The sequence below is a fragment of the Plasmodium fragile genome (assembly GCF_000956335.1).
Source record: "Plasmodium fragile strain nilgiri unplaced genomic scaffold supercont1.8, whole genome shotgun sequence".
Taxonomy (NCBI): Eukaryota; Apicomplexa; class Aconoidasida; order Haemosporida; family Plasmodiidae; genus Plasmodium; species Plasmodium fragile.
This window is the reverse complement of record NW_012192588.1, coordinates 109,287-133,102: the sequence shown is the minus strand read 5'-3', so window position 1 is coordinate 133,102 and position 23,816 is coordinate 109,287. Positions and strand designations below refer to the sequence as shown.

The 23,816-nt window shown below is 40.5% G+C and overlaps 2 protein-coding genes across 2 annotated transcripts; one reads left to right on the top strand and one right to left on the bottom strand.

Moving 5' to 3' along the window:
- Nucleotides 1-229: 229 nt before the first annotated feature.
- AK88_00963 (uncharacterized protein) lies at nt 230-10,417 on the bottom strand (the record flags this gene model as incomplete). Its single annotated transcript, XM_012478605.1, has 1 exon — nt 230-10,417. The coding sequence occupies one exon, from the start codon at nt 10,415-10,417 to the stop codon at nt 230-232; it is 10,188 nt and encodes a 3,395-aa protein (XP_012334028.1).
- Nucleotides 10,418-13,503: 3,086 nt separating this feature from the next.
- On the top strand, nt 13,504-22,371 carry AK88_00962 (uncharacterized protein; the record flags this gene model as incomplete). Its single annotated transcript, XM_012478604.1, has 1 exon — nt 13,504-22,371. One exon carries the CDS (start codon nt 13,504-13,506, stop codon nt 22,369-22,371), a length of 8,868 nt encoding a protein of 2,955 aa, XP_012334027.1.
- Between the last annotated feature and the right edge of the window lie 1,445 nt (nt 22,372-23,816).

The window sequence follows — 23,816 nt, the reverse complement described above, 5'->3', positions numbered from 1 at the left end:
CACAAATGAGGTTTAAAGGACGAAAAAAGTAGATGCCCACCTTGGGGCGATATGCGCAACGGAGTGTGCACAAAGGGTTGGGAACAAAGAGGCGCACATTTATATGTATCCTGTGCATGTATATAATGGGTGCGCGTATATAGGTGCATGCATGTGTGTGCACTTTTTCCACTTCATTTGGGAACTCCGCTTCTTTCCCTCCTTGCTTACGCAAACCACTGCGGCGGCCTCACTTACCGCGCCTGTGGATGAACATATCCGCATTTGCGTCGTCTTCGCTATTTATAACATTGTAAAAATTGTCCACTGAGTACCGCAATGTTAAAGGTCTATATTTGTTAGCGTCTGTGTTTTTTGGTGGCAGTCTCACTTGGACCGCTTTCATATTGTCACGCGACATTTTTTTGTAATTTTTAAAATTTCGAATAGCGCTGGTAAGTTTTTTGGGGTCTATGTGGGTCTTCTTTTTGGACGCCTGGTTGTCAGCATTATTATTTGGGTGGCTTCCCATTTGGTTTTTCTTCGCTTGGGCATTTGTTGCGGCTAGTGTTCTTTTTAACTCGTGAACAAAATTATTTTGGGAATCCTGCGGTAGGTATGATGCCAAATGGTTTGTATCTCTTTGTCCCCCAGTTAGCGATTTTTTCCTTTTGCGTGATGAGCTTTTCATTACACCCCACTTCGAGTAGCTGCCCTGCTTTGGGTGATACTTCCCAGTGGGGGAGTCAATCACGGTGCTAACCTCTAGATTAGTCCTCTCCCCAAATGCCCCACTTTTCCTTTTTTGCCACAAGCTTCCCGTATACTTGGATTCGAAAGAGAAGTTAGAATTTATATGAACCGATTCGTAGTGCGGCATAGTTTTTGTAATGGTTAAGTCGTTTCCTCCAAACTTTTTTTCATTGAATGAAATGACAGACGAGCTGTTGTTTTGTTTGTGTCTTCTTTTCGCTGGGCTGTTCTTCAGTTCGTAACTGGAGTTGTACACATTGTTCGCGCGTTTCACGTTGGGCCTCTTCCGTGTGTTTTCCTCTCCCAACGCGTTCGCCAACGAGTGTGCATTTTCCTTGCCCCTTTTTTCTAAACTGTAAAAATTGCTCAAGTTGCCATCCCCAATAGGGACCGATCTTCGCATCCGCTTTGTGTTGTTGTAAAATGTTGAATTGCTATTATTTTGCTTGACCCGTGAGCTACCACCATCGACATAAATGTCTTCACTTAAATGGAGTTTTCTGCGTGAGTTGTTAAGATTTCCTTTGAACAGCTTTAGACTGTTCCTTTTTTTTTTCGAGGAATATATTTTTTTATAAGTTTCCGTTTTGTTCATTTCATGGTTAACTTCGTTATTGAGTTCGTTCCAGTTGTAAAACAGATTGTACTCATCGTTGAATCCGTCGTCTGTGAAAATTTTTATGTCTTCCATGTTGATGCCATTCTCCGACACGCTGCGCACTTTGGAGGCCTCCTTGCGTTCGTTCCTGGCGCACGTCTGCGTGTTATTGTTTGGAGCAAGTTCACCTTGGTCGGAGGAATTGGAAAAATTGGAATGGTGGGAACAACGGGAATAATTTGATGTGTGTCTCCTTGTGGATAACTTTTCTCCCTTTTGCATCAAACCGTTGTAACCGTTTGAGGGCAGAGTACGATGGAGGGCACCACTTTTGTCCCTGCTGCGTCTGATGGTGGGGAAAATGTTACCCTGTGCGATTAGGTCAATGAAGGATTCTTGTGTGTCCGTTTTAATACATTGCATTACATCCCCATGAACGCCTTTGTGCATGTATTCTCTACGCATTTCTTTGCGTGAATTTAAAAGATGATGTAATTTTGCTTCACCGCTGAGCTCCCTGTTGCGTTTTCTCGTGTCTCCTTTTTCGTACCCACTCGATGAAGAAATCGAATTGGAGTTTTCCCCCAGGACATCTTTCACGAAGTATGTCATTTTAGATGCGTCATCACTATCTTCTGTGCTAGCCGTGTCTATACACGTGTTGTAGGTTTTGAGAGCATAATTATTTTGTTCTATGCGTAAATTTTCCGGTGACCATGAATACGTTTTAATGATGCTGTTAAAGTGTTTGATGTAGTCTGTGTTGTCGAAAATGTGATCGCTGTTATTTATTATGCGTCCTCTGACGGTGGAACACTTTTTTTTTCTCTCTCTCCTTCCTGTGCTTAATGCATTTTCCTGCTTATAACGATTTGTCCCCCCCAAATCCCATTTTTGCGTTGTACCCTTATCCTCCTCCACCTCACTTTCAGTGCTTTGAGCGTTTTCTAAGCTGATGGGCGTTCTGTCCGTGAGAGTTAATTTGGTGTGACTCCTGGGAGGTCTCCAACTCGTTCGTGTTTTCGCCCTCGATGAAAATTCTTCAGAAAAGTCGTCTATGTCTGCTTCGATCGCTTCGATGGCCTGGTTCACGTGCACCTCTTCTGCACCATCTTTTTTTTTCTCTTCCTCATTAAAGATTTCCTGTGCTCCTCGAGCACCAGTGACCACACTTGTTCCCCTTCCCAGGAAGTGCTGCTCATAGGGATTACTGCGAGTCTTCTTTTGCTCATTTGTTTGAGGCATGTTTTGTTTTGCTACTTCCACGCTGTTGGGGCATCCAGATTTGTTCCTACCCTTTATATGGTTACTCGGTGTACTGTTTTGCGAATCCATGAGCCTTTTGCTTACCAAGGAGGAAGAAATATCCCCTGACAACAATGAGTTGATCGGAGCGCCTCCAACATTATTGTGTAGTTTTCCGCCATATGTGTATGACAGTGGAATTTTCCCTGATTCTGGTTCATCATATGTCATCATTTTGGGGACGATATTATTGTTCAGTTCGAGTACGTCCACGTGTTTAATATTTTTGTAACTATCTCCGAGGGTAGCTGCTCCCAAATTGGTACTACACTTAGATTGTATTATTTTCTGTTCCTGAAAGGGAGGAGTTTTATTGCAAAGATTCATTTCCACCTGGGTACTCAATTGGTTGTGCGATTGGTCTTTTGCAGTTGTACCAGTTCTCTGACCACTACCAGCGCGTATTTTTGAACCTTCGTAAATTTCATAATTGGTAAAATTCTTTTTTACGTAGTTTTTTCCCTTCACTATTTGGTCATCCACGTGTGTGCTTACCAGGTGTTCTGTACTTGGATTGGGCTCACCTCTTCTTAGCTCTTTTTTCTTGCCTAAACTTATCGCGTCTTTTCCAGCCAAATAGTTGCACTCCTTTGTCACTTTCCCCACGGCATGCACCGTTGAATGGTTCGCAATGGGTGAAGGGACGCAAAGCTCTGGATCCTGTTCCCCCTTCTTCTCTTCACCACAACTGCTCCTATTACCACATCCCTCCTTGGCAACATCGCTATAGTGAAGGGTTTCCATTTTATCCTTTGAGTTGGATCCATCCATTGCCCCACTGGCTATGACTGCGGATTTGTGTTCGTCCAAATCCCCATTTGCATCATCCGTTGCTTCTTTACTGCTAAGCTGGTGGTTCCTTTTTTTCATACTGTCTATATTTTCGAAACTTTTATAAGCGAAGGATTCATACAAGGCGTTGCTTCCTACTAGTAGCCCCGAGGGTTCAATACCTGAGGATGAGGTGACGTCAGATATTTTGCTTTCAAATCCGTACGCTTGATCAAATATGTTCACATTTGGTTTATAAATGTGAAGAGGATGTTCCTTTTGTAAAGTTTCCACACCGTTTGCAGAGTTTCCGTCATCCGAGGAGACATCTTCATGACTCTGCTTTTCGCTGCCACTACTTTGTAGGACTAAATTTAAATCCGCCTTTTTAATTATCTTTTCTTTTTCCTTTTCTTCCCCTGGGTGGTTGTTGCTGCTGTTCATTTTACCTCTTAGATGTGCCAACGGTTCATCATCGTTAATACTTTCTATGTTGCCTATACTGTAGAAGATATCACTGCTTGTTTTTATTTTCTCATTTTTGCCCCCGTTTTTTTGCTTTTGTTGTTCTACCTCATTTTCATTCCCCTTCGAACTAACTAACTCCTCAAACATGTTTTTTCTCTTGTTTGAAGCGACAGTCCCTTTCTTGTTTCCGTCCTTGTACGTGTATGCGTTTTCTTCAGCGTCTTCCCTATTAATGCTTACCTGATTGTCGTTGCATATATATCTATTAGTTTCCTTCTTATTTAAATTACTTGCTGCTAAATGGGTGTCATTTTGTTTCTTCCTTAGGTGAGTACCTTTGCGGGCAACTTTTTCCTCTTTGTTTTGCGATATATCCTGTTTATCGTGGTAATCATTGTGGAGTTTAGCCTTCCCGTCAACATGGTCGCCATTAACATAGGAGCTACCATAGTCCAATTGGTGCAAGCCGTCCTCCTTTCCACCCTTCCTGTACACCGTTGCAAACTGAGCGCCCAGCGGTAGTCTAGCCTTTCCCATATTCTTTTCCAGCGTCGCATTACCTTTCTGCTTGTCTTTCAAAATGGCGTTTTTCATCAACCGATCGCTGTTTTCAAACATGTAAGTATTGAGGAAATTTACAATATGTTCATCGTAAAAGTTGAGGGGGAGTGTTCCACTTACGTTTTTGTCTTTTTGTCCTTGCCACTTTTTTTTATCATCATACAGATGGTAGTATTGTGTTTTCCTTTCTTCGGTGTTTCTTATTGTGATTCCTTCGCTCTTATCTTGCTTCTTCGGAGTGTTAACATGGTGGTTATCCTTTTTTGCACTTGCCTCATCAAAAACCACTTCGTTGTATACACTCACTTCACAGGGGTTGCTATTCTCCAAGTACTTGTTGATAAAGTCGAGTAGAAAGGTATCATTGAGTTTGCTGTCCTCCAGGTCAACACTATTTGGAGGTGAGCACAAATATTTTTTCAAATCTTTTATGAGGTCATGCGTGTCCAGGTTAAAGTTGCTGTTCGTTTGGTGTCCATTAGAAAATTTGTAAGAATGTTCATTTTTTTCTTCAGCATTTGTGGGGTACTCAGAGGTGCAGGCGAACTCCCCTTTGTGGTAGGCACTTCCATACGGATAAACTTCACTGGGTCGCTCACAAGCTTGTGCTGAATCGAAGTTGCTGGAATTGTTGTAACTCATTTGATTGCTATGTATGCAGTAGTCCTTCATAGGGGATGGATTGTTTGTTGGATTACTTGCTCCACTGACTTTTCCACTCACCATATGGTGATTCCATTCCACATGTTCTTTTTCTTTTCTTTGGTTTGATGGTATCTCTTTGTGCTCTCCGAGATGGTGATTTTCCATTTTTGGGCTCTTCTGCCTCCCCTCATGATCGTATTTATTGTTCCTTGTAACCTGACCAAGGGGGAATCTCATCACGGGCGCGGAGACGCTGCTAGGCAGTTCGTTCCCATTGGAAAGAATCCCGTTTTCTGTATTATGCGCAACGTCTGATTTTAGTTCCCCAGTCTGGTTCCACTTTTCATTTTTTCCTTCCCATTTCTGATTGTCTTGAAGGACTGGTTTCTGAGGGCCGTTTTTTAAGTTGGATTTGTCCTTATCTACATTGTGATTATTTAAAGTGTAAAATTTGCTCTCAGTTGGTCCATCTTTCATCTCCCCCCTGTGTAAGCGGTTGTACGGTTCATTTACCCTTTCTGCGTTAGCGGTCCCCCCTTCGTGTGTGCTGCTGACGGTGCTAGAATGTGTGTCATTGTTCTTTGCTTTGATGCGTTGCTTGGGGTTGTTGTTTTCCTCTTTCTCCAATTTTACGCTGTTCAATTTGGGCGACAACCCTTTCTGGGAGGTTGAGAAATTGTTACCCTTTGTGTATGCATGTCCCCCATTAGTCGCATAAGCAGGTAGATACCCTTCTGAGATGTTGCCCCAATTTTGTGTCTCACTTAGATGGCAATCCTCTTGAGTATCTTCAACGTGAAATTTTTGTTTTTGGAGAATTTTATTTTTTCTCCTTTGTTGATCATTCACATTTTCCTCGCTGCTACTACAAATTAGGGTGAACTTCATATGTGCGCTTACATCATCTGAGGGCATCGAATTGGTTCTGCTTGGACCCGTTTTGGTATATATATTTTTTGTCTTTGTTTCAAGATTTAAATCGTTATTTATGTACTCATTAAATGCGCTATATGTCCAGTGGTTCGTGTCCTTTTTGCCCTGCTTCCTTAAGCGCTCGATGCTCCCTTTGGACTTGTTCTTCGCCATGTTATGATTGCCCAATTGGTGTCCCGTCGTGCCTGTTGGGAGGCTTTGATTTAATTGGTTGCTTCCATTTGGATCATCTCCTCTTTTAATTACATTAGAAAGGTGATGCTCATTCTGCACGTTTCTTTTTTTTAGGTGCATCTCTTTTTTCTTGGTGTGGATTATTTGCTTGGCTAAGGATTCTCCATTTTTTTTGACACTACCTTCAGCGGTGGCCGCCCCGCTTGCCTCCTCATCACATATGGTTTTTTTTATATTGGAATAAATTTGCTCTATATTTTTCAAGGAGTTCATTTGGTCGCCATGCTTCTGTTCACTTTGTCTGGCGCTACTATGAGGCATCTTGTTGTCCCGGGTAGACACGAAATTTTTAATAAAGTTGCTTAAAATTTCGTCAAAGTGTTTTATGTCGGTTGAATCGGCGTCCGAATCGGTTTCCACCTGCACGTCTGAGCTCCCTGTGTTGCCTGTGCTCGCTAGTTGGCTTTCTTTGGTTGCCTCATTTTGCTTGTTCTGCAAGATGAGAGACTCAGCGTAATTTAGAAGGTCATTCAAGTCGAATTTTTCGCCTTGTTCCTTCTGCAGGTGTGATGTGCTGAGATTTACCATGTCTTTGCTGTTGTCTTGCGGTGATAGTTGCTTCTCCTTCCTCGGGGCACTATTTAGAGCGTTCCACGGGGGGAATACCATTTTGTTCGCTTCTCGTCTGGGAGGTGTCCCATTTTGGTAACTCATTGGAATGGCGTTGTGCTGGCCCGCAAGTAGGTTATCATTCCTATCCGCACCAAGAGGAGACACATTCCCCAAGACGTTTGTACAATAGTCCTTCATTTGTGTTCCCTGTTCGAATTGCTTTTCTGCGACGACCTTGTTCATCTGCTCAATCAAATTTGGGGTAAGCATTGATGAGGAGAGGGTCATCTGTCCCTGAAGAAATTCGTTCCCTCCTTGTTCGTACAATGATGAAAGAAATTTATTTATGTTTGTATCCTCTAAACACGGATGTACCTTTTTAGAATCAAACAAGCACAGTCTTTCAATGTTGCTGCTAGTGTCCATTAGGAAGGTGTTTATTATTCGATTTAAAGAGCTGCTGCTAGGTACCTCCTCAGAAAATAAGTGAGAAGCCTTAAAAGACGAAAAGGATTTCTGAATAGAATTTAGAATGCTGTTATTACTACTTAGCACTTGACTAATATCGAAGAGTTTAATTTCATCCTGTTTTTCCAGAGTGCTGTGATTGGACTTTATGAATTCGTGCAGCTTGTTCGAGTTAGCACAGAGGTAATAAAAATCATTATTCATTTTTTTATAATCTAAATTTTTACATTTTAGCCATTCTTTGTAAACCCTTCCGATAATACCAGGGGAGTAGTACCAGAAGTAGTTCTCTGCTTTTTTGTTTTCTGCATCGGTAGTGTGGGAGTTGGAAGTGAGGGAATTGGAATTGAAGGAGTTGAACGTGGAGGAGAACACAGGGATGTTCATATAATCATTGTTTAGATTGCTAAATAGCGAGTTGGTCCTTTCCCTTGCTGCGTTCTTTTCTGCGTTTAGCATGAATAATGAGTAACACTCATTTAATTCGTCTTCAGTTTTGTTGAGCAACTCTATCCATTTGGACCCCTCAGCTAACAATCCGGCTGTACAACTTTGCGCCTTTAGGAATTGTCCTTCATTTGCTGCGCCGTATTCGGTCGTGAAGTGTACACTACTGTTAAGTTGGCTAGTCCAATTTGTGTTCATGTAATTGGGACTTCTTTCTTCGAATGGGGGAACAGAAGCATCCTTTAATGTGCTAGACTCTGGAGATTCATGCTGAAGGTATGGCGACTCAGTTATATTTTCCAAAGTTGGATGCGACAAAGGAGGCGAAGAGTCGTTCATGTTACTGTTGGATACAAGTGCACTGGAGTTTGCAGACGACCCGCATTTCAATATATCCCCTTCGGTTGCGCAATTTTGGCAGGAAATAATTTCACCGTTCATAGTTGGATTTCCCCTCTCAACCAACTCGCTTAGCTCCACGAAGAACTTCTTTCGGTCAAAGTAAAAAATAAGCTCATCGTAATGTTCTAGCAGCACATCTATTATGTGTGTGTACTTTGTGTAAAATAGGGAGGATGGGCTATATATATCGTTTTCGCAGTGGGTAAGGTAAAGATCATGGTTCTGCAGTGGGATCTTTGGAGCGACCTTATTTCTACTTCTTTCCTGCTGAACGAGGGATAGATTTTTTACAAGACAATTAGTACTCTTAGGTGGACCCTTGTTCCTGTTCCTCCTGCAGCGTCCTTTATTTGCTTGTGTGTTGGCACCCTCATCTGTGTTGTAATGGTTGGTCTGATATTCAGACGTTTCTTCGTTGATGCTTAGTACAAAGTCTTCCGTCTGGCTGTTTCCTTGGCATTGTGAACTTGTCAAACGTTGCGTTCGCTTTGGTCTTTTTTTTGCATCCATACTGAGCTTGTTTTGTGTGATCTTCTTATGTGTGACTTTCTTCCTTTTGACCTTCTCTTTTATGCTCGTTTTGTCCCTATTCCTTGTCCCCCTGGATGTGTCCCCTCTTCCTCTACGCCTCCACAGCGAGCGTTTCAACTCGATCACTGTGTTGAGCAGAAGGTGCCTGTACAAATGAAGTTCATTGTATGTGTATTTGCCCAAATCGAGATGCACCTGTTTGCAGCTTCTCCTCTGGACATTAAGAATTTTGTTGTCATCATCTAAGCTTAGTAGATACTTTTCTCGCACAAAATGGATATCCCCGCTGTTGGGGCGGTTGCCGCTGCTATACCCATCGTATTTTTTACTATACATGTTGTTTTGATCACTTTGGTTGTTCGCACTTCTGTGGGTACTATCAGCAAAGTCATCATCCTCAATGCTTGCGGGATGGGGAAATATGCTCGAGTAGTACGCGGACCTCTGGGAAAAACACTTGGACAAGAAATTCTTGTGAGAAAAAAATATATAAAAAATGTATAACAAGTGAAGAACAAGAAAGAAGATAAGAAAGATCATATAGAAGAGGAATATTCTGTCGGTCAGTTGTCCTAATTCGTCATGAGGGACTTGTGCCAGTGTGTGTGTTGCCGTGTTTTCCGATAAATATGTGCTAGCTATAATAGAATTCGTTATTATTGCAATTGTTTGGAGAATCAAGGTTCCTATGTTGCTGTTTTTACGAAGGGAATAGGTAAGGACACTGGTTGCAAATAACATGAATGACATAATGATGAATAGAGTTTCCCCAAGACAAATAAAGATAAAGAAAAAGGCTAGCACTCCAAAGGTAAGGAGGATGCATACATCCAGGAAGTTGAATAAGGTGACTATGTGATGATATATCCAGACATGTTTTTCTTTGCATCTTTTTACAGACCGTAGGGAAAGCATATATATAAATAGGATGGAAGCATACGTTAGACAAATACCCGTCTCCAAGATTAGCAGTCTCTTATTCGTGTTCGCATTTGAGATATCGATGTGTGTAATGCTATCATCGGGGATGTTCGCTATTTTTATATTCGAAAAGGCATACGCAGTGCCTATAGAAATGAAAACAATGGCAACAATCGAGTTCAGCAGAGCCATATTTGACCGACTAACTTTTAGTTGTATAGATATGATCAGTAGCAGGGTGGAGAGTAACACTCCCACGTATTCATTCAGAATCGAAAATATAATTAGGAGACACAAGAACATACAACTGAACAGGCAACTGATGTCTTTCATTTCAAATAACCTCGATAAGTATTGCTTCTTGCTTGACTCGCATAATTTGAGTATCTTTTTCATTGTGTTGTTTATTTTTTCATTTATTTTATCGATATTTTCTTGACATTTTTCCTTCGTCAAGTGGGCACCAAAGATGTTTTTTTTCTTTTTTAGAAAAACTGCCTTAGAAGAACTGATGCTCAAATTTTCTCGTTTTCCCTTCACCACTGCATCCTTCTTTACTCTGTGATCTATGTTCCTATTCTGCATATCCGAGTTAACTATTTCATCATGCTTTAGCAAAAGTTCATTTGTAATTTTGTTGTGTTTTTCTTCCCCATCATGCTGATTGGTTTTCCCTTCGTTCTTCTTATTTTTCTTTTTTTTATCCATTTTTTCGTCCTTTTTGGTGAAGGTAGCAGAGTGGCAAGTCTGCCCCTCCATGACATGGCCATTTCCGTCTACATTGTGAGGCACTGTGGCGTTTTCCAGGCTGCCCTCATTTGAATTGCTCGGGTTTGTTATTCTGTTCATGCTGCGCGTCAGTTGCGTCCTTTGTTTGGCTAAAAAGGGGTGATGGTGATGCACGCGTGGGGGCTATGCACATATGTGTACGTGCATATGTGTGCTAACGTGGGGTGTTTAAAATCTCAAGATGAGATAATATCATCATAACGACATAGCAATGTATGCGCTGCACGGGGGTAGTTACAAGTATGCAGAAAAAATCAGCAATTTGCTGACGAGTTACGTGCATGCAAATTGGGGGGACAAATATATTTATGCGCGAGGGGTGGCTCGTTCACGTGAAGGAGTCTGCGCTCATCAGCATGTGTACACGGGCGTAGACACACCCATATGTGTAAAACAAACAAATACAGCTAAGTGTAGTTTCGCACGTAAGACAACTTCCACTTGGTCTTCAAAAAAGTTACGGAACAGACAAAGGGGGTATCATTTTCCTCAGCAACGAATTATGATGCTCGGAAAAAGTTCAAGCACGGTGAAGTGAACATGAATACAAACGCGAAACAAATGCAGTGCGTAAAAAATTAATCGAACAAAGTGAATCTTCCAAGGGTATCGCAAATTAGGCGTTCCCGTATTTCCTGACTTTCAACAAATCGCGGAAATTAGGCAAAGGGGAAACAAGCTGACAAAACGTGGCATACAAATGTGAAAAAAAAAAGAAAAGAAATGCATGACATCCATAGCATTCCTAAAGCATTCGAGTTAATGAAACATTTGTCAACTCTTAGTTTAGCACTGTCCTAACAAAAATTATACAAACTTTGTCAATGCTTAGTGTATTTTTCGTTTGCCTATGTGTGCATGTGTTGGTACACAAAAAGGATAATATATATATATATATATATATTTTTTTTTTTTTTAATTTTTGCACATAAAAAATGGGGGGAAATAAAAAAAAGAATAAGGACAATAAGTGGGAAATTTGTTCTATTCGATAATTAACAAACAACCATATGGTTATATATATATTTTTTTTAGTTAATTCTGTGTGCGGAACAAAGGTGTTTATTTGAAAAAGCCCCGTGTATCACTTCACATAAATGTGTATTTGCGAATGGAAAGCAAAAGTACGTGCCATTGAAACTTCCCATTATTCTTCCTTTTTGTTCTGCCCTCTTTTGTTTGCGCGCCCAAAAGAGGCATTGCCCGCTTTAGTAAACGCCCCAGAAATGACAACACTTCGCCATTTCAGCAAAAAGAAACCTATTATGTTTTAAAAAAGCAATGCGCGAAGAGGCGTAAGCATTTGTACACATGTGTAACTGCACATATGCCAAACGTATGCTGGATTAGTTATTTCTGTTTTTAATGCTATCTCGTGCGAGCAGAATACGAATGAGGGCAAGTTGAAATGTCTCCGGAGGTTGTAATTTATCTTGCCACCAAGCATACACCAAATTTTTGTGTCCCCTCAAATGTGACACTTTGATACATGTACCATTAAAATATTTTTTTTACAAATATTTCTTAACCCCATTTTTTTTTGGGGAAATTATCAAATTCTATGGGATAGTTGCACGTCGCCCATTTTATGTGTGCCACTTTTTGAGGTGTACACAAATAGGAGCCTTCACTCGGGCATGCGTGCATTTACACATGTCAGTAGCAATACTACCGCACCACAGATACATACTGTGTGGACTCCTGGTTGACATTTAAAAACTGATAAATGGCGCTAAATCGGGGATCTCTCATAGGAAACTTTCTGTACCGGGCGCAAGGAGTTCGCTTGTACATCTTGGTTCGCTGCGCTGGTTGCAGAAAATGATATTGACTGCCGTTCTATATTCGTCCTTCCCCCCTACACACGCCTTCGATTTGGAACTGCTGAGTTCATGAAGGAGGTTCTACCTTCCCACCAACGAAAATGTACACATTTGTGTATGAACACAGATATGCAATCGTAGGTGCTCAGAAGGTTATGGAGACATTGTCAAATGGGATGAAGCGTGACCCCCGAGTGGGTAACAACTGTTCTAGACGTAAAAAGGAGGTAATATCAATTTTGATCGGGGCCATTCGGCACCTGACGGGGTAAATGAACTTTAAGTCCCCATTTGGCCAAATTGTAGAAAGAACCCTTTATACGCAAATAAGTGTGAACATAAAAGAGAAAACCTGGCCAAAAGTGAAGCCAAACATTCGTATCCTTTTATTGGCCCTTTTAACAGCTGCAACAAATGGCAGCTACGTGTGGGGGGTCAGCAGGTCCTCTAGTAAGCGGTACGAACAGGCACATTCACAACATTGAAGTTGAATTTACATAAATCTGCAAGATAGAGAAGCTTTTTTTTTTTTTTTTTTTCTTGTTCTTGTTGTACATTTAGGCAATCACACAACGGTGTCATGGTGCTACATTATGCACAGCCATTATATGTACCTCTCCCACGTGAGTTGCGCCCCAACGAGTGCAAAATTGAAGGTGGAAAAATTAAAGGTTCACTGAAAAATGCCCGTTAGTGAGAGCACTGTGCCATCTGGTAGGTATCTCCCCATGGATCGTGTAACGCAAAATTTTGAGCATATAAATTAGAGAAAAAATTTCCCAATAAGGTACTCCCCGTTTGACGCAATATGCACGACGGGATGAAGAAATGGCAACAAAAAACAAAAAAAAATTAATGAGCAAATATATATATACCGCCACATGAGTAGCCCGCTACATCGAATATATAAAGAAATGCTTTTTTTTTGTTTTGTTTTGTGTTCCTTTTTTTAGTTTCAAAAATGTGCATTTTAAGATAAGAAAATTGAAAAGCTGTCATGCGAGTGGGGGGCATATGCATAAACTCGTATACACGAATACGCCTACATGCAACCTATGTGCTGTACGCATACGTGTACTAAAGTAGAGTGAATATCCGTCCTGCCACCCTCGGCTGCGACGTTGAAACGGTCCAGGTGGAACGAACAGAGGAGCCAATGCCAAGAAAAGGGCATTTCTTCAGGCTTAACGCATTTCTGCTAAAGTAAGTATAGTTGCGTCGTGAACAGCACCTCGCACGGCAACTGGGCAGCAAAAAGGACACACATTTTCTTCTCAACAGCGCAAAACCCATTTCGCTGCAACGAGAGGACGACATGCAAATATGAACGAAAAGGAGCAAAAGAGACACGCCAAAATTGTAGAAAGCGTAAAGTACACGCAAAATGAAAACATCCTTCTGGAAAATTTAAATGCAATTTATCAGAATGAAGGAAAAAGACAAGACAGTCACGTAGTTATACAACTTATTGACATATTTTTAGAGGAAAATAATTATGCTTACAATGAAAATTTTTTGTTTAATTATAACCTTTTGAAAAGGAACAAGGAGTTACATTTAAACGCCGAAAGGAAAAATAAGTCGAAAGTTAGCAAAGAGTACAAAATATGCGTGAAGAATAGAAATATCGAAAAGGTGAATGAAGAGGATGCTTACTATTTTTCCTTGAGAAAAAAAAATCTGTGTAGCTTTAGTCGCGAATTTTTAAATGCCAAAAAAATTATTTTTCAGTTCATCTGCAACAGTGTTCTGAACGGATGTGTACATATAAATTATTTAGTTGATAAAATTTACGTAGATTTTCAAATTAAGAGCAGCAAAAATGGGGTTACTCCACAAAGCGGGAATTATTCCAAACATCTAATTTGCAATGACGAATTGGTGAACATCCTGATCGAAACAATCTTCACCCTGTTTGTGAGAGGCCTACATGAGCAGCATGGCGATCCCACTGGTATGGAAGACGAAGAAAAACAAAAGAAAAATTTTTTCCACAGTCATAGTGATATTCAAAAAAGCTATCTGATGCATTCGAAAGAACAGAAAGTCAAGGATGAAACCCACGACGTGGAAGATAAGAACATCAACTTGGTCAACATTTTAAAAAAACTAATCACCATTGATAAAAGTTTTGTCAAAAATGTGTTTTATATTTTTTTGAAAAATGTAGAACAAGCTAGCTTTAAACATGTGCACATAAATGAAGCCGAATTGTGCGCACGTGTTGTGCATATGTTTAAAGAAATTATTGCCTACTGTGATGAGTTTGAAATAGGCACCGTGTATCACGTACTGCTGAATAATGAGATGGTGTGGAGAAACCGGGTCCTGTACACGTACGTCGTGCCGCTGTGCATACTGAACCTGCGCAATGTGTATAACGCGTACAACCTGGAGCTCTGCATGAGCATCGTTTGTGGGAAACTGCGCTTCGACGAGGCAGAGGGTGAAAAAATAGACGATGAAGAAATAGACAGTGAAGAAACAGAAGATGACGACACAGACGGTGAAGAAGGGGATAGCGCCGTACCCAACGATGACATCTCCAATGATGAACTACCTGACGAAGCCCAGCCGAACACTCACCAACTGGCCGGAAGCGCCGCCGAAGAAAGAATGAAACACCTAGTCCTTTTCCTGCTCATATTTTCCCTTAAAATATACGACATAAGTTACCTTAACGGGTGCGTGCAGGAGCCGTTGCAGAAGTTTCTGCATGTGCTAAGACGAAATGTACATTCCTTGAAGGACAGATTTTACCACGTGTTAAAAACGATCGTATTTTTTCTCATTCTGGTGTTTCACAATTTAAATATTGACAAAAATGAAGCAGTGATGTACATTTTGGAATGTTTAGATATACTGCTTGAAGTTTATTACCCAAATGGGGTATTCCTCAGCGGGAGCGATGCACCCCCCAACATACTAGATGAAAGCACTACAATGGAGGGGGTTAATGAGGACGCCCATGTGGCATGTAAAGAGCACAACGAGGTTGGCGATGCAGATGATGAGGACCCATTCTGCTGTGAAACGGAGGGGATAACAACATCAGGACGAGGTGAAACAGAAGCTTATAGTAATATGAGCAAAGGGCAGGGAATTGTCATGGGGGGCAACAGTTCAGTCCGCTCTAAGTGGAATCCTCACCAGATGAACCTTTTTCAATTTAATGTGTCTCCGTTGCTTCTGTGTTTAACAATTCCTATTCACCTTGAGTACAATCTTAACCAGAACAACGAAGAAAATTCAAACGGGGTCAATCGAAGAATTATGGAAACCTCGAGGAGGCTGAAAAGTAAGTGGGTTACGTTCTTCACAAATTATAATAACTGTTTTTTAGACTACTTAAGGAGGATAGATATGGAGATGTCCCGCGGTTTGGCTGATTGTATTCACGGAAGAAAACCTTCAACACTGTTCCACAGATCGATGTGGAGTGGGGGAAACCACCTCAACATAATGGAAAACATAATGGATGAGGTGAACTACCTAACGAGTGAAGCAAACAATTTAACAAAAGCAGACGTTTTGGAAGTCCTGTGTGTAAATAATATTTTATTTTATCTGCACGAAATATTTGTCCACATCGATCTGATTTATCTAATGCGCTTTTTCCAACTGTGCGAAAATAATCAGCACAAATTTGAATGCATAGATGTGGTACGGAAAAACCGAGAATTACTTATGCTCTCCAAAATGAACACAAAATTGTGTATTAACACATTTGAAAATTTGAAAAATGAAAATATATCCAAAGTGAATTTTGTTTATATCAATTTGTTAATGTTGTCTCTATTCGAGTGCAATTTATTTTACGTTTTTAAATTTATGTCATATTACTGTTTAATAAATTCGTTTGACTTGTTGAGGTTTATTCCTTGTTTGCTTTTTGTATATAAGATGTCTTTCTCAAGTTGCGCACTACAGGGGGGGAGCTTCAAAATGAGGAGCCCTTCTCCCTCTGGTGAATCTACTGACCAGGGAGATGCGCGCCGACATGCATTTGTTTTGAGGAGCCTAATTCTGCACGTGCTGACCAAAATCGGATGCAGCGATAGGAACATTCCAGTTGTCTATAACTGCATTTGTATTTTGCTCAACAGTGGCGATGACCAAGGGGGAGAGAAGGAAGACTTGTCATCGTGCCCCGCTGATAAGTTAACTAGCCCCACGGACGATGGTATAGAGTCGGGTGCAAGCGAGGGAGAGGAAAGGAGAGGATACTACTACCATAAAACGGAGGGGAACCTGTCTAACCAAATTTTGTTCAACAAGTTGTACCTCCTACACTGCTACGACAAATTAGTGGACGTGAACGAAAATATAATCAGCAAATATTTCAAGTATGTGGAGGGTACCTTCGAGTTGGCAAGCCACACTGGGAAGGATGATGTGTATGTCGAGAGGAAACACACAATGCGGAAGAGCAGCAAAGGGGGGAATCCCCCTCTAAATGAATCACATCAAAATGATAGTAGTAACAACGGGAACACCATGGACTGCATGACGAAGGAAAATGTGGGCGTACTGTTTGACCTAAAAAATGTACTCATACTGTTGAAGCTGTGCAGATTTTACAACGTTAGCAATTATATCAACAGTATCATAAAGCTGATAAACTCCTTTTTTAAAAAATACAAAAGTGGGATTTCGCAGGAGGGTTATATTGACAAGGTCAAAAATGGCATTATCAAAATGAGCATACTAATTTTGGTGATCCTGTCGATGAAGAAGTACATAGAGTTTGAAATTATTTATAATTTGTTAAAGAAGAACTTTTTAAAGACCGCGGTAAGTAGTGGAGGGAACGGCGGGGAAGACATCATTTGCTCTGTCATTTCCTTCACGAGGCACTACATCAAGCACATGATTTATGACAAGGAGAAGCTATGCGCCGAACAGTATGATATTCTGTACCATACAAAGCTGAAATACATTTTTAAAGACTTCTACAAATTGCTGAGCGTGAACAATGAGAGCATCCTGGCAGAGATTGTTAACGTCATGTCGGTTGTTTACCCAGTGTACTACCAATATTTTGATGTAAATGGACACGGGGGTAGCGTCCGTGGTAGCGGGGTTTTCTTCGAACCAGGGGAAGGAGGACCAGATGATGAGGCCCAGTATATAACCCATACAATTAGCCATAGCAGTAGCGCAATGTATGGTACCAACCCTGGGGTGTGCGAACTAAATGTGCAAGAGAAAAAGAATCTGCTGAGCCTCTTCTTCGATAAGAACTTCGTGCACGAATCATTTCTGAAAAGCGGATCGTACCAAAACATTTATGAGAACATACAGAAAGCTATTTTGAAGGACGAAATGAACAACCTTTCCTTGTACAACCCGAGGAATGAGAATAACAGCAGCAGCAACCACCTGGTGAGGGTCCTCTACAAACTTTTCTACTCCAACATTAAGAATGATAAAATTTCTAATTTTAATTATTATGTGAAGTTATTGCTTACCGATAAATTCCAGCACCTGGAAGAGATCATTTCCATTTTGAAGAATTTGCCCTTTTTTCACGTCCACTACGTTTCTTTCTTTTTTTACGTGGTGAATTGCTTTTTTGAGAAAATGCAAAAGAAGTTTGATGCTGGGGAAGAGTTCATTTTGCATGTACAGGAGAAAGGAGCTGAAGAGGAGATTTCCAAAGCAGATAGGTCTATTGAAAAATCGAAGGGGGGTGCAACCCCTCCGGAAGCAGGCAAGAAAAGAATCACATACGAATTTATCTGCAACAGGATGTACGAAGAAATAAAACGAATCATAGGTGAGGATAATCTGAACGTGTATGTTTTTTACCCCGTATTGAGTATCCTGTGCAAGCACAACAATGACATTAACGAGATTTTAAATTTCTTTTATGAGCGAATTGACTCGTATATTAAGGACAAGGATAGCAAGTTGCAAGGCAACCAGAACGAAGTTGTTTTGATTTTTCTTTGCCTAAATTATATTCACACGAACGTTTCTCAGATTCCAAATTTTTATTTGTTTCTTACTAACCTGCTGGATGAAGTGTCTAACCGCAAAGTGAGGAATATTCTCTTACTGTGCCTGAGTTCGTGCTGCTACTACACCAATTTGAGCGGCGCGGAGATTTCGACGATTCTGGCTCTACACAAGAGTGACTTGGGTAGTGGCGATGGGATCAACTTGGCGTACCAAACTGGGGGGGACGAAAATAGTAACAGGGACAATGTGCAACGGGATGCTGGAGGAATGGAACCGCGGGATGATGATGACAACCTGCACTTTTTCCTCTCCCTCGGGAATCTCTGCTTCTACCTGTACAAGCACTACAACAGCCACACATTCGACGAGTCGATGAAGGCATTTTACGACGCCCTGATAAAGTCGTTACAGAGAAAAGTGGACAACGCTATTGTCCCGCTCGCTAACGTTATGATGTACCTTTACATAAAAAAAGTGATCGATGTGTACGAAATGATGAGCACCATCAAAATGGTATTGGTAAATCTAGGCAACGGCCTGGTGTACGATTCGAAATACGTCATATATGGTCTCTGCTCCCTGTACCACGTCTTAACATTTTATTACAAGAAAAATTTGGACTGCTTTGTGTGCGAAGAGAGCCTTCTGGGGGGGGACACAGGTAACGATGTAGAGGTCAAGGGAGCTGGGGGTGGTGGGACAAACCAAAGTGAGGGCCTCAAAGAAACGATGAAATTTCTATCGCATAGGATGCACGAAATCATTGTGCAGTACTTTGAAGAACTCGACGATAAAAACGTGAGTCTCATTTCATATTGCAATTTGATTGGGATAAGAAGTCTCGGCGTGGAGTGCATTTCGGCCGACTACTTTGATTCAAACGAGTGTTCCAATATGACCATTTTATTTATGAATAGATTTATAAAAAAAGATTTCGAAATTAAAAAATGTGTAAGTGCAACGAATAACATTTTGGCATGTACAGAATCGGAAGACGAATGTGAAACCTTGCATGGTGGGAGTAGTTCCTTGTGGAAAAGGAAAAATATGAGAACTGGTGCTTTTGGCCAAGAAAGCAGCACTCGTGCAAAACAGGACTATAGTTTGTTCCTTTATCAAAATGATAATTACAAATTGAATAATGACATTATAGTAAATGACCATGGCACTATTTTGACACTGATTTATTTGTTCTGTTATAAGTATTATGAAGAGGTAAATAAATCCCTGATTAGGGTAAAAAATCTAGAGAAGAAAAATATGCTGTACCATGTCTATTCGAACTTGTTAAGGGTTGAAAATTACATAAAAGGTTTTTTAAAAGTGGGAAACTTCCTCGACATTGACGCAAACTCTTTTAAGAAAGATGAAGAGTATGAACAAGTCAGGTTGAATATTCTATTCGATATGGAGAGGGAAGATGTGAAATCCCTACACCTATTCAGAAGCGAACTGTTTGAGCATTTGGGAAGCTTCCTAAAAACGATGAAGCTCATAAATTATGTAAAGTTGAATGTCCAGATAAAGGACACTGTCCTGAACATATACTCCTATGTAACCAAACTGATAACAATCTTTTACATCCTCCTCCAAGTGATGATTGAAAAGATCGCGCAAAATGTAAGTCAGAACATGAAAAGGTATTACGCAGTTTATGAGGAGTTTATAAGAAGGGTGCAGATTTTGTACGAATGTCGAATCAGCATGTTTGAATACTTCTCCCTTTTTAGCTGCTTCAACAATTCATATGGGCACATCTTTTGCAACTTCAGCAACTACTTCGAGGGGTTTAGCACTTATGAAAAGTATATGTTTGTTAAGTGTATTACCAATTTTAAGCGAATCAAAAAGGAAGAAATTAAGTTTGTCTATTTGAATGTTTTAAAAGGTGCCAAGTTGTTTCATGAAAACTCGTCTTTGTGGATCTACGCCATTTCGATACTTAACGTTTTGCTGAAAAGGATTTACAAAAGTACGAGAAGAAGTGGGAATATCGAATTGGACTCGGAGAAGAGTTACTATGACTTGGGCTCCTACATCAAATTCGCATTCGTCACTGTTTTTAACGAGACCGTGCTGGCTCGCTTCAGGGATAACTACTACAATCACTACTGTGTATATGTGAGCACGGATGAATACAACAACGCGGGGAAATTTCCCAAAGGGAGAGGTGCAGAAAATGTAAATAACTCGCCAAATTGTGATAAATGGAAAGACCGACTTCGTTGCGAAGAACCAATGGTGAGAAGCACACAGTGGGGAAAACAAACCAGTGAATACTGTCCCAAGAACATCCCTTGCGTGGATATCCCCTTCAACGTCATGCTATGTATAGCGGACTTCCTTGCCCACCTGTGCAAAATAATTATTAAAGAAAATCTAGACGACGAAATAAACGTGGACGAACTTTTGAAAAATTTCCCCGTCCTCATTCAAGGGTACGTCATGCTAAAATTGAGGGCATCTTTTAAAAGGTTAAATTTGATTAAAAATAAAATTCTGTTTTATGAGCCGAAGGGTAACTTTACATTTAAGGAGAGGTTACAAGACTTCTATTGTGCCCAGGAGAAACTCCAAAATGGGGAAAGAACAATCTCATTAACATTAGATGATGAGAAACTCTTCCACTTTTTTCACCACCTTTTTTGGGTAAAAGAGTGCATTTCTTTAGCGTACATATATAGTCACTTTGGGGAGAAGCAGAAGATTCTAGACGGCTTGCTGCAAATGTGCAGTGTGTCTCAGGTTAATAAGGACTACCTGTACGTTGTGATCACTTCCTTTGTTCTGTTTTGCATGAAGTGTAAAAACAGTTCCTTTCTGTTGAATAATTTTATGTACAATTTTAGCCCTCTCAGCGAGTTGAGTGGCTTATTGGGGGAGTTTTTAGCTGAGGGGGAAGGTGTGCCATTTCCCTTTTTCGATGACGACGCGAAGCGGGAGGAACTACCCAGTGAGCATAGCGGATTGGATTCTAGCAAATTGTATTCATACGGTGACCTCTCTGGGAATAGTCACAACAACAACCGCATCCCCGGTAGCAGCATCAATGGTGGAAATTTCCCCCATAAGGATATCGAACTTGCAAAAATTCATTTCATCATCGAGGAAGAATTCGTAAGGACGAAAATGAGAAATTCGTTCGGAAAGAGCATACACACACAGCGGACGGAAGACAACAACCTGCTACAAGAATTATTTTTAAAAAAAGATATGTTTTTTTTAAAAAAATTGGGAATATTTTACATGATAAAAAATAATGAACAAAGAACCAAGTTGCTGGGAAGCTACAACAAATTGATATCCCTTTTTTGCAAAAAAGAAAAACAGCATTTGTTTATTAAGCCGGGAAATATAGGCAGGGGTGGAAATGACGCGGATGATATTGACACTGGGGGATATACCCAAGACTTTGTTGATAACTCCTATATGAACATAACCTTTTTTAACACCAATGCGGAAGATAATGCCTTCATTTCGGGGGAGCGTGAAATTTTCACCAAATATTTGAGCGTCCCTTTATGTATGAAAGATGTTTTTACCTTTTTCGAATTGAATTTGAATAAAAACATTTTGACTAGTAGTTATAACGAACTGTTTGGTGAGAAGCCTATCCGGCATGGGAAGAAAAGGGATGGTGGAAAGGAGTCCGAGACTGATGAGGCGAACGTAGATGACCCCAAGGGTGTCAAAAATCGGGACGCTCTTGACACACCCCCTTTTTCAGACGTATCAGATGATGACGACAGCGATAGTCATAATTATAAGGATAACCCAAACCACCAACACAATAATGCTGAGAACATGAACGATATGGAAAAAACTTCATTTATGGAAAAGCAACGAAAAAAAAAAAAAATTTTACTATACGATAGCACATTGCTGAACTATTTGAGTAACAAATATTATTCCCTTAATAATTACGAACTGTACATGGTCCACATGGGTTTTATGGGCGAGGATATTCGGGAGGCGTTTTTTGAGGGAAACGCCGCCACGTCTAGTGAAAGTAACAATCACATTCGTAGGAAGAAATTGACAGATAAGCTCTCCAGGCAGTTCGCCCTCCTGCAGACCTTTTTTAAAAACATAAGTTTCTTTTTCATGACTTTCCCTAAGGGGATAGTTTTAAACAGTTCGGAATATTTCTTCCCCGAGAACAAGAACCATTTCGTACAGAAGGTGATAACTTTCTTGTGGCAGGAGTACGTCAGCAAGTACGGGTGACGGCGCGAGAGTTTCTCCTGGTTGCTCACAGAGGCGGGGGCCACCACATACATGCACATATACATATGTGCATATATATGTGGAGCTCCCCTATATCTGGGCTTGGCACTTTTGTGGAGTTCCACCCCATGGGCCAACTTTCCCCACCGACGGAGAAAATACACCACTCTTCCGCAAAAGTGTGCGCAACAAAATGCGTGTGATGGGGTTATCTCGTTTTTTCACGGTTACATATGCTCATGCGTGGATCGACTTGGGAGGGGATGCGCAGGGGGGACCTGCACGTTCCTACATATTTGCGCTACCAGTATTCTTCGAGAATTGCCCCTTTATTGGAGATTCGCTGTTTACGTTTTTGCGCTAAATTGGCGCCCATTACATGGCCAGTTGGATGTCCACGATGTCCCTTTTTTGCACGCAGTCCTACTTGATGAAACACTGTACAAAGATGTGGAAATCACGTAAAAAGTTTTTTTTTTTTTATATATATAATTTTAAATAAGTATTTTGTTTGGAAAGCTTATACATCAGAGCATACGCAAACGCAGGTGTATTCCTTTGTGTTTTTTTTTTTTTTTTTTTTTTTTTTTTTTTTTTTTTTTTTCAAAAAAGGGGGGGGGGGGGGCCAAAACCCCATCCTTTGTTTTTTTTTTTTTTTTTTTTTTTTTTTTTTTTTTTTGCGTATGCACGTATGCACTTTTTTTTTTTTAAATGGCGACAAGCCATCTAGCACCGGCAATTTGGTAGATGGTTCTGTTGTTTCGCCGATCGGCACCACGTTACGATAGCTGCAAGCAGGCACAAATCATCGCCAACATGTTTTCCCTCGTCCGACGCTGGAACAAATAGGTACACTGTGCCCATTTGCCAACTCCGCATAACCAGCTAATGAGAGCGTACAGAATCAAGTGAATACTTTTTTGCAATCATGTTTGAAGCCATTTATATGTTCGCCCATCCAAGTAATATATATACATAAATGTACGTACAATTTTTTTTTTTTTTTTTTTTTGGTGGTGTTTTCTTTTTAATGCTTACCATTTTATATTTATGTACAAAATATACGTTTGTGAGACTTCCAATTTGTTCGTGTTTGAAGTGAGTTTTTCTTTTGGAACCCCAAACCTAGGGCCTCTTCTACAGAACTTATGCGAATGCGTAGCGCCCGCATTATCCCATATGTGGGAGCATAAGGAATAAGGAGGGAAAAAAATATATTCCGTACGGGATACTTATATCCCGTTTTGTTTTTTATTTGTATAAAGAAACTGAATGGGGGGAACAAAAAAGTTTTGTGTTTACAAGTGGACAAGGAAAAAAACGTGTTTTTTTTTGTGTTGAACGAGAAGAGATCGATCAGTTGCGTAAGCTTCGGAAGCAGCGAGGTAGAGTAGCAACACTTGAAATCGTCCATAATATGAACCCTTCCAGGTCATGAATAACAA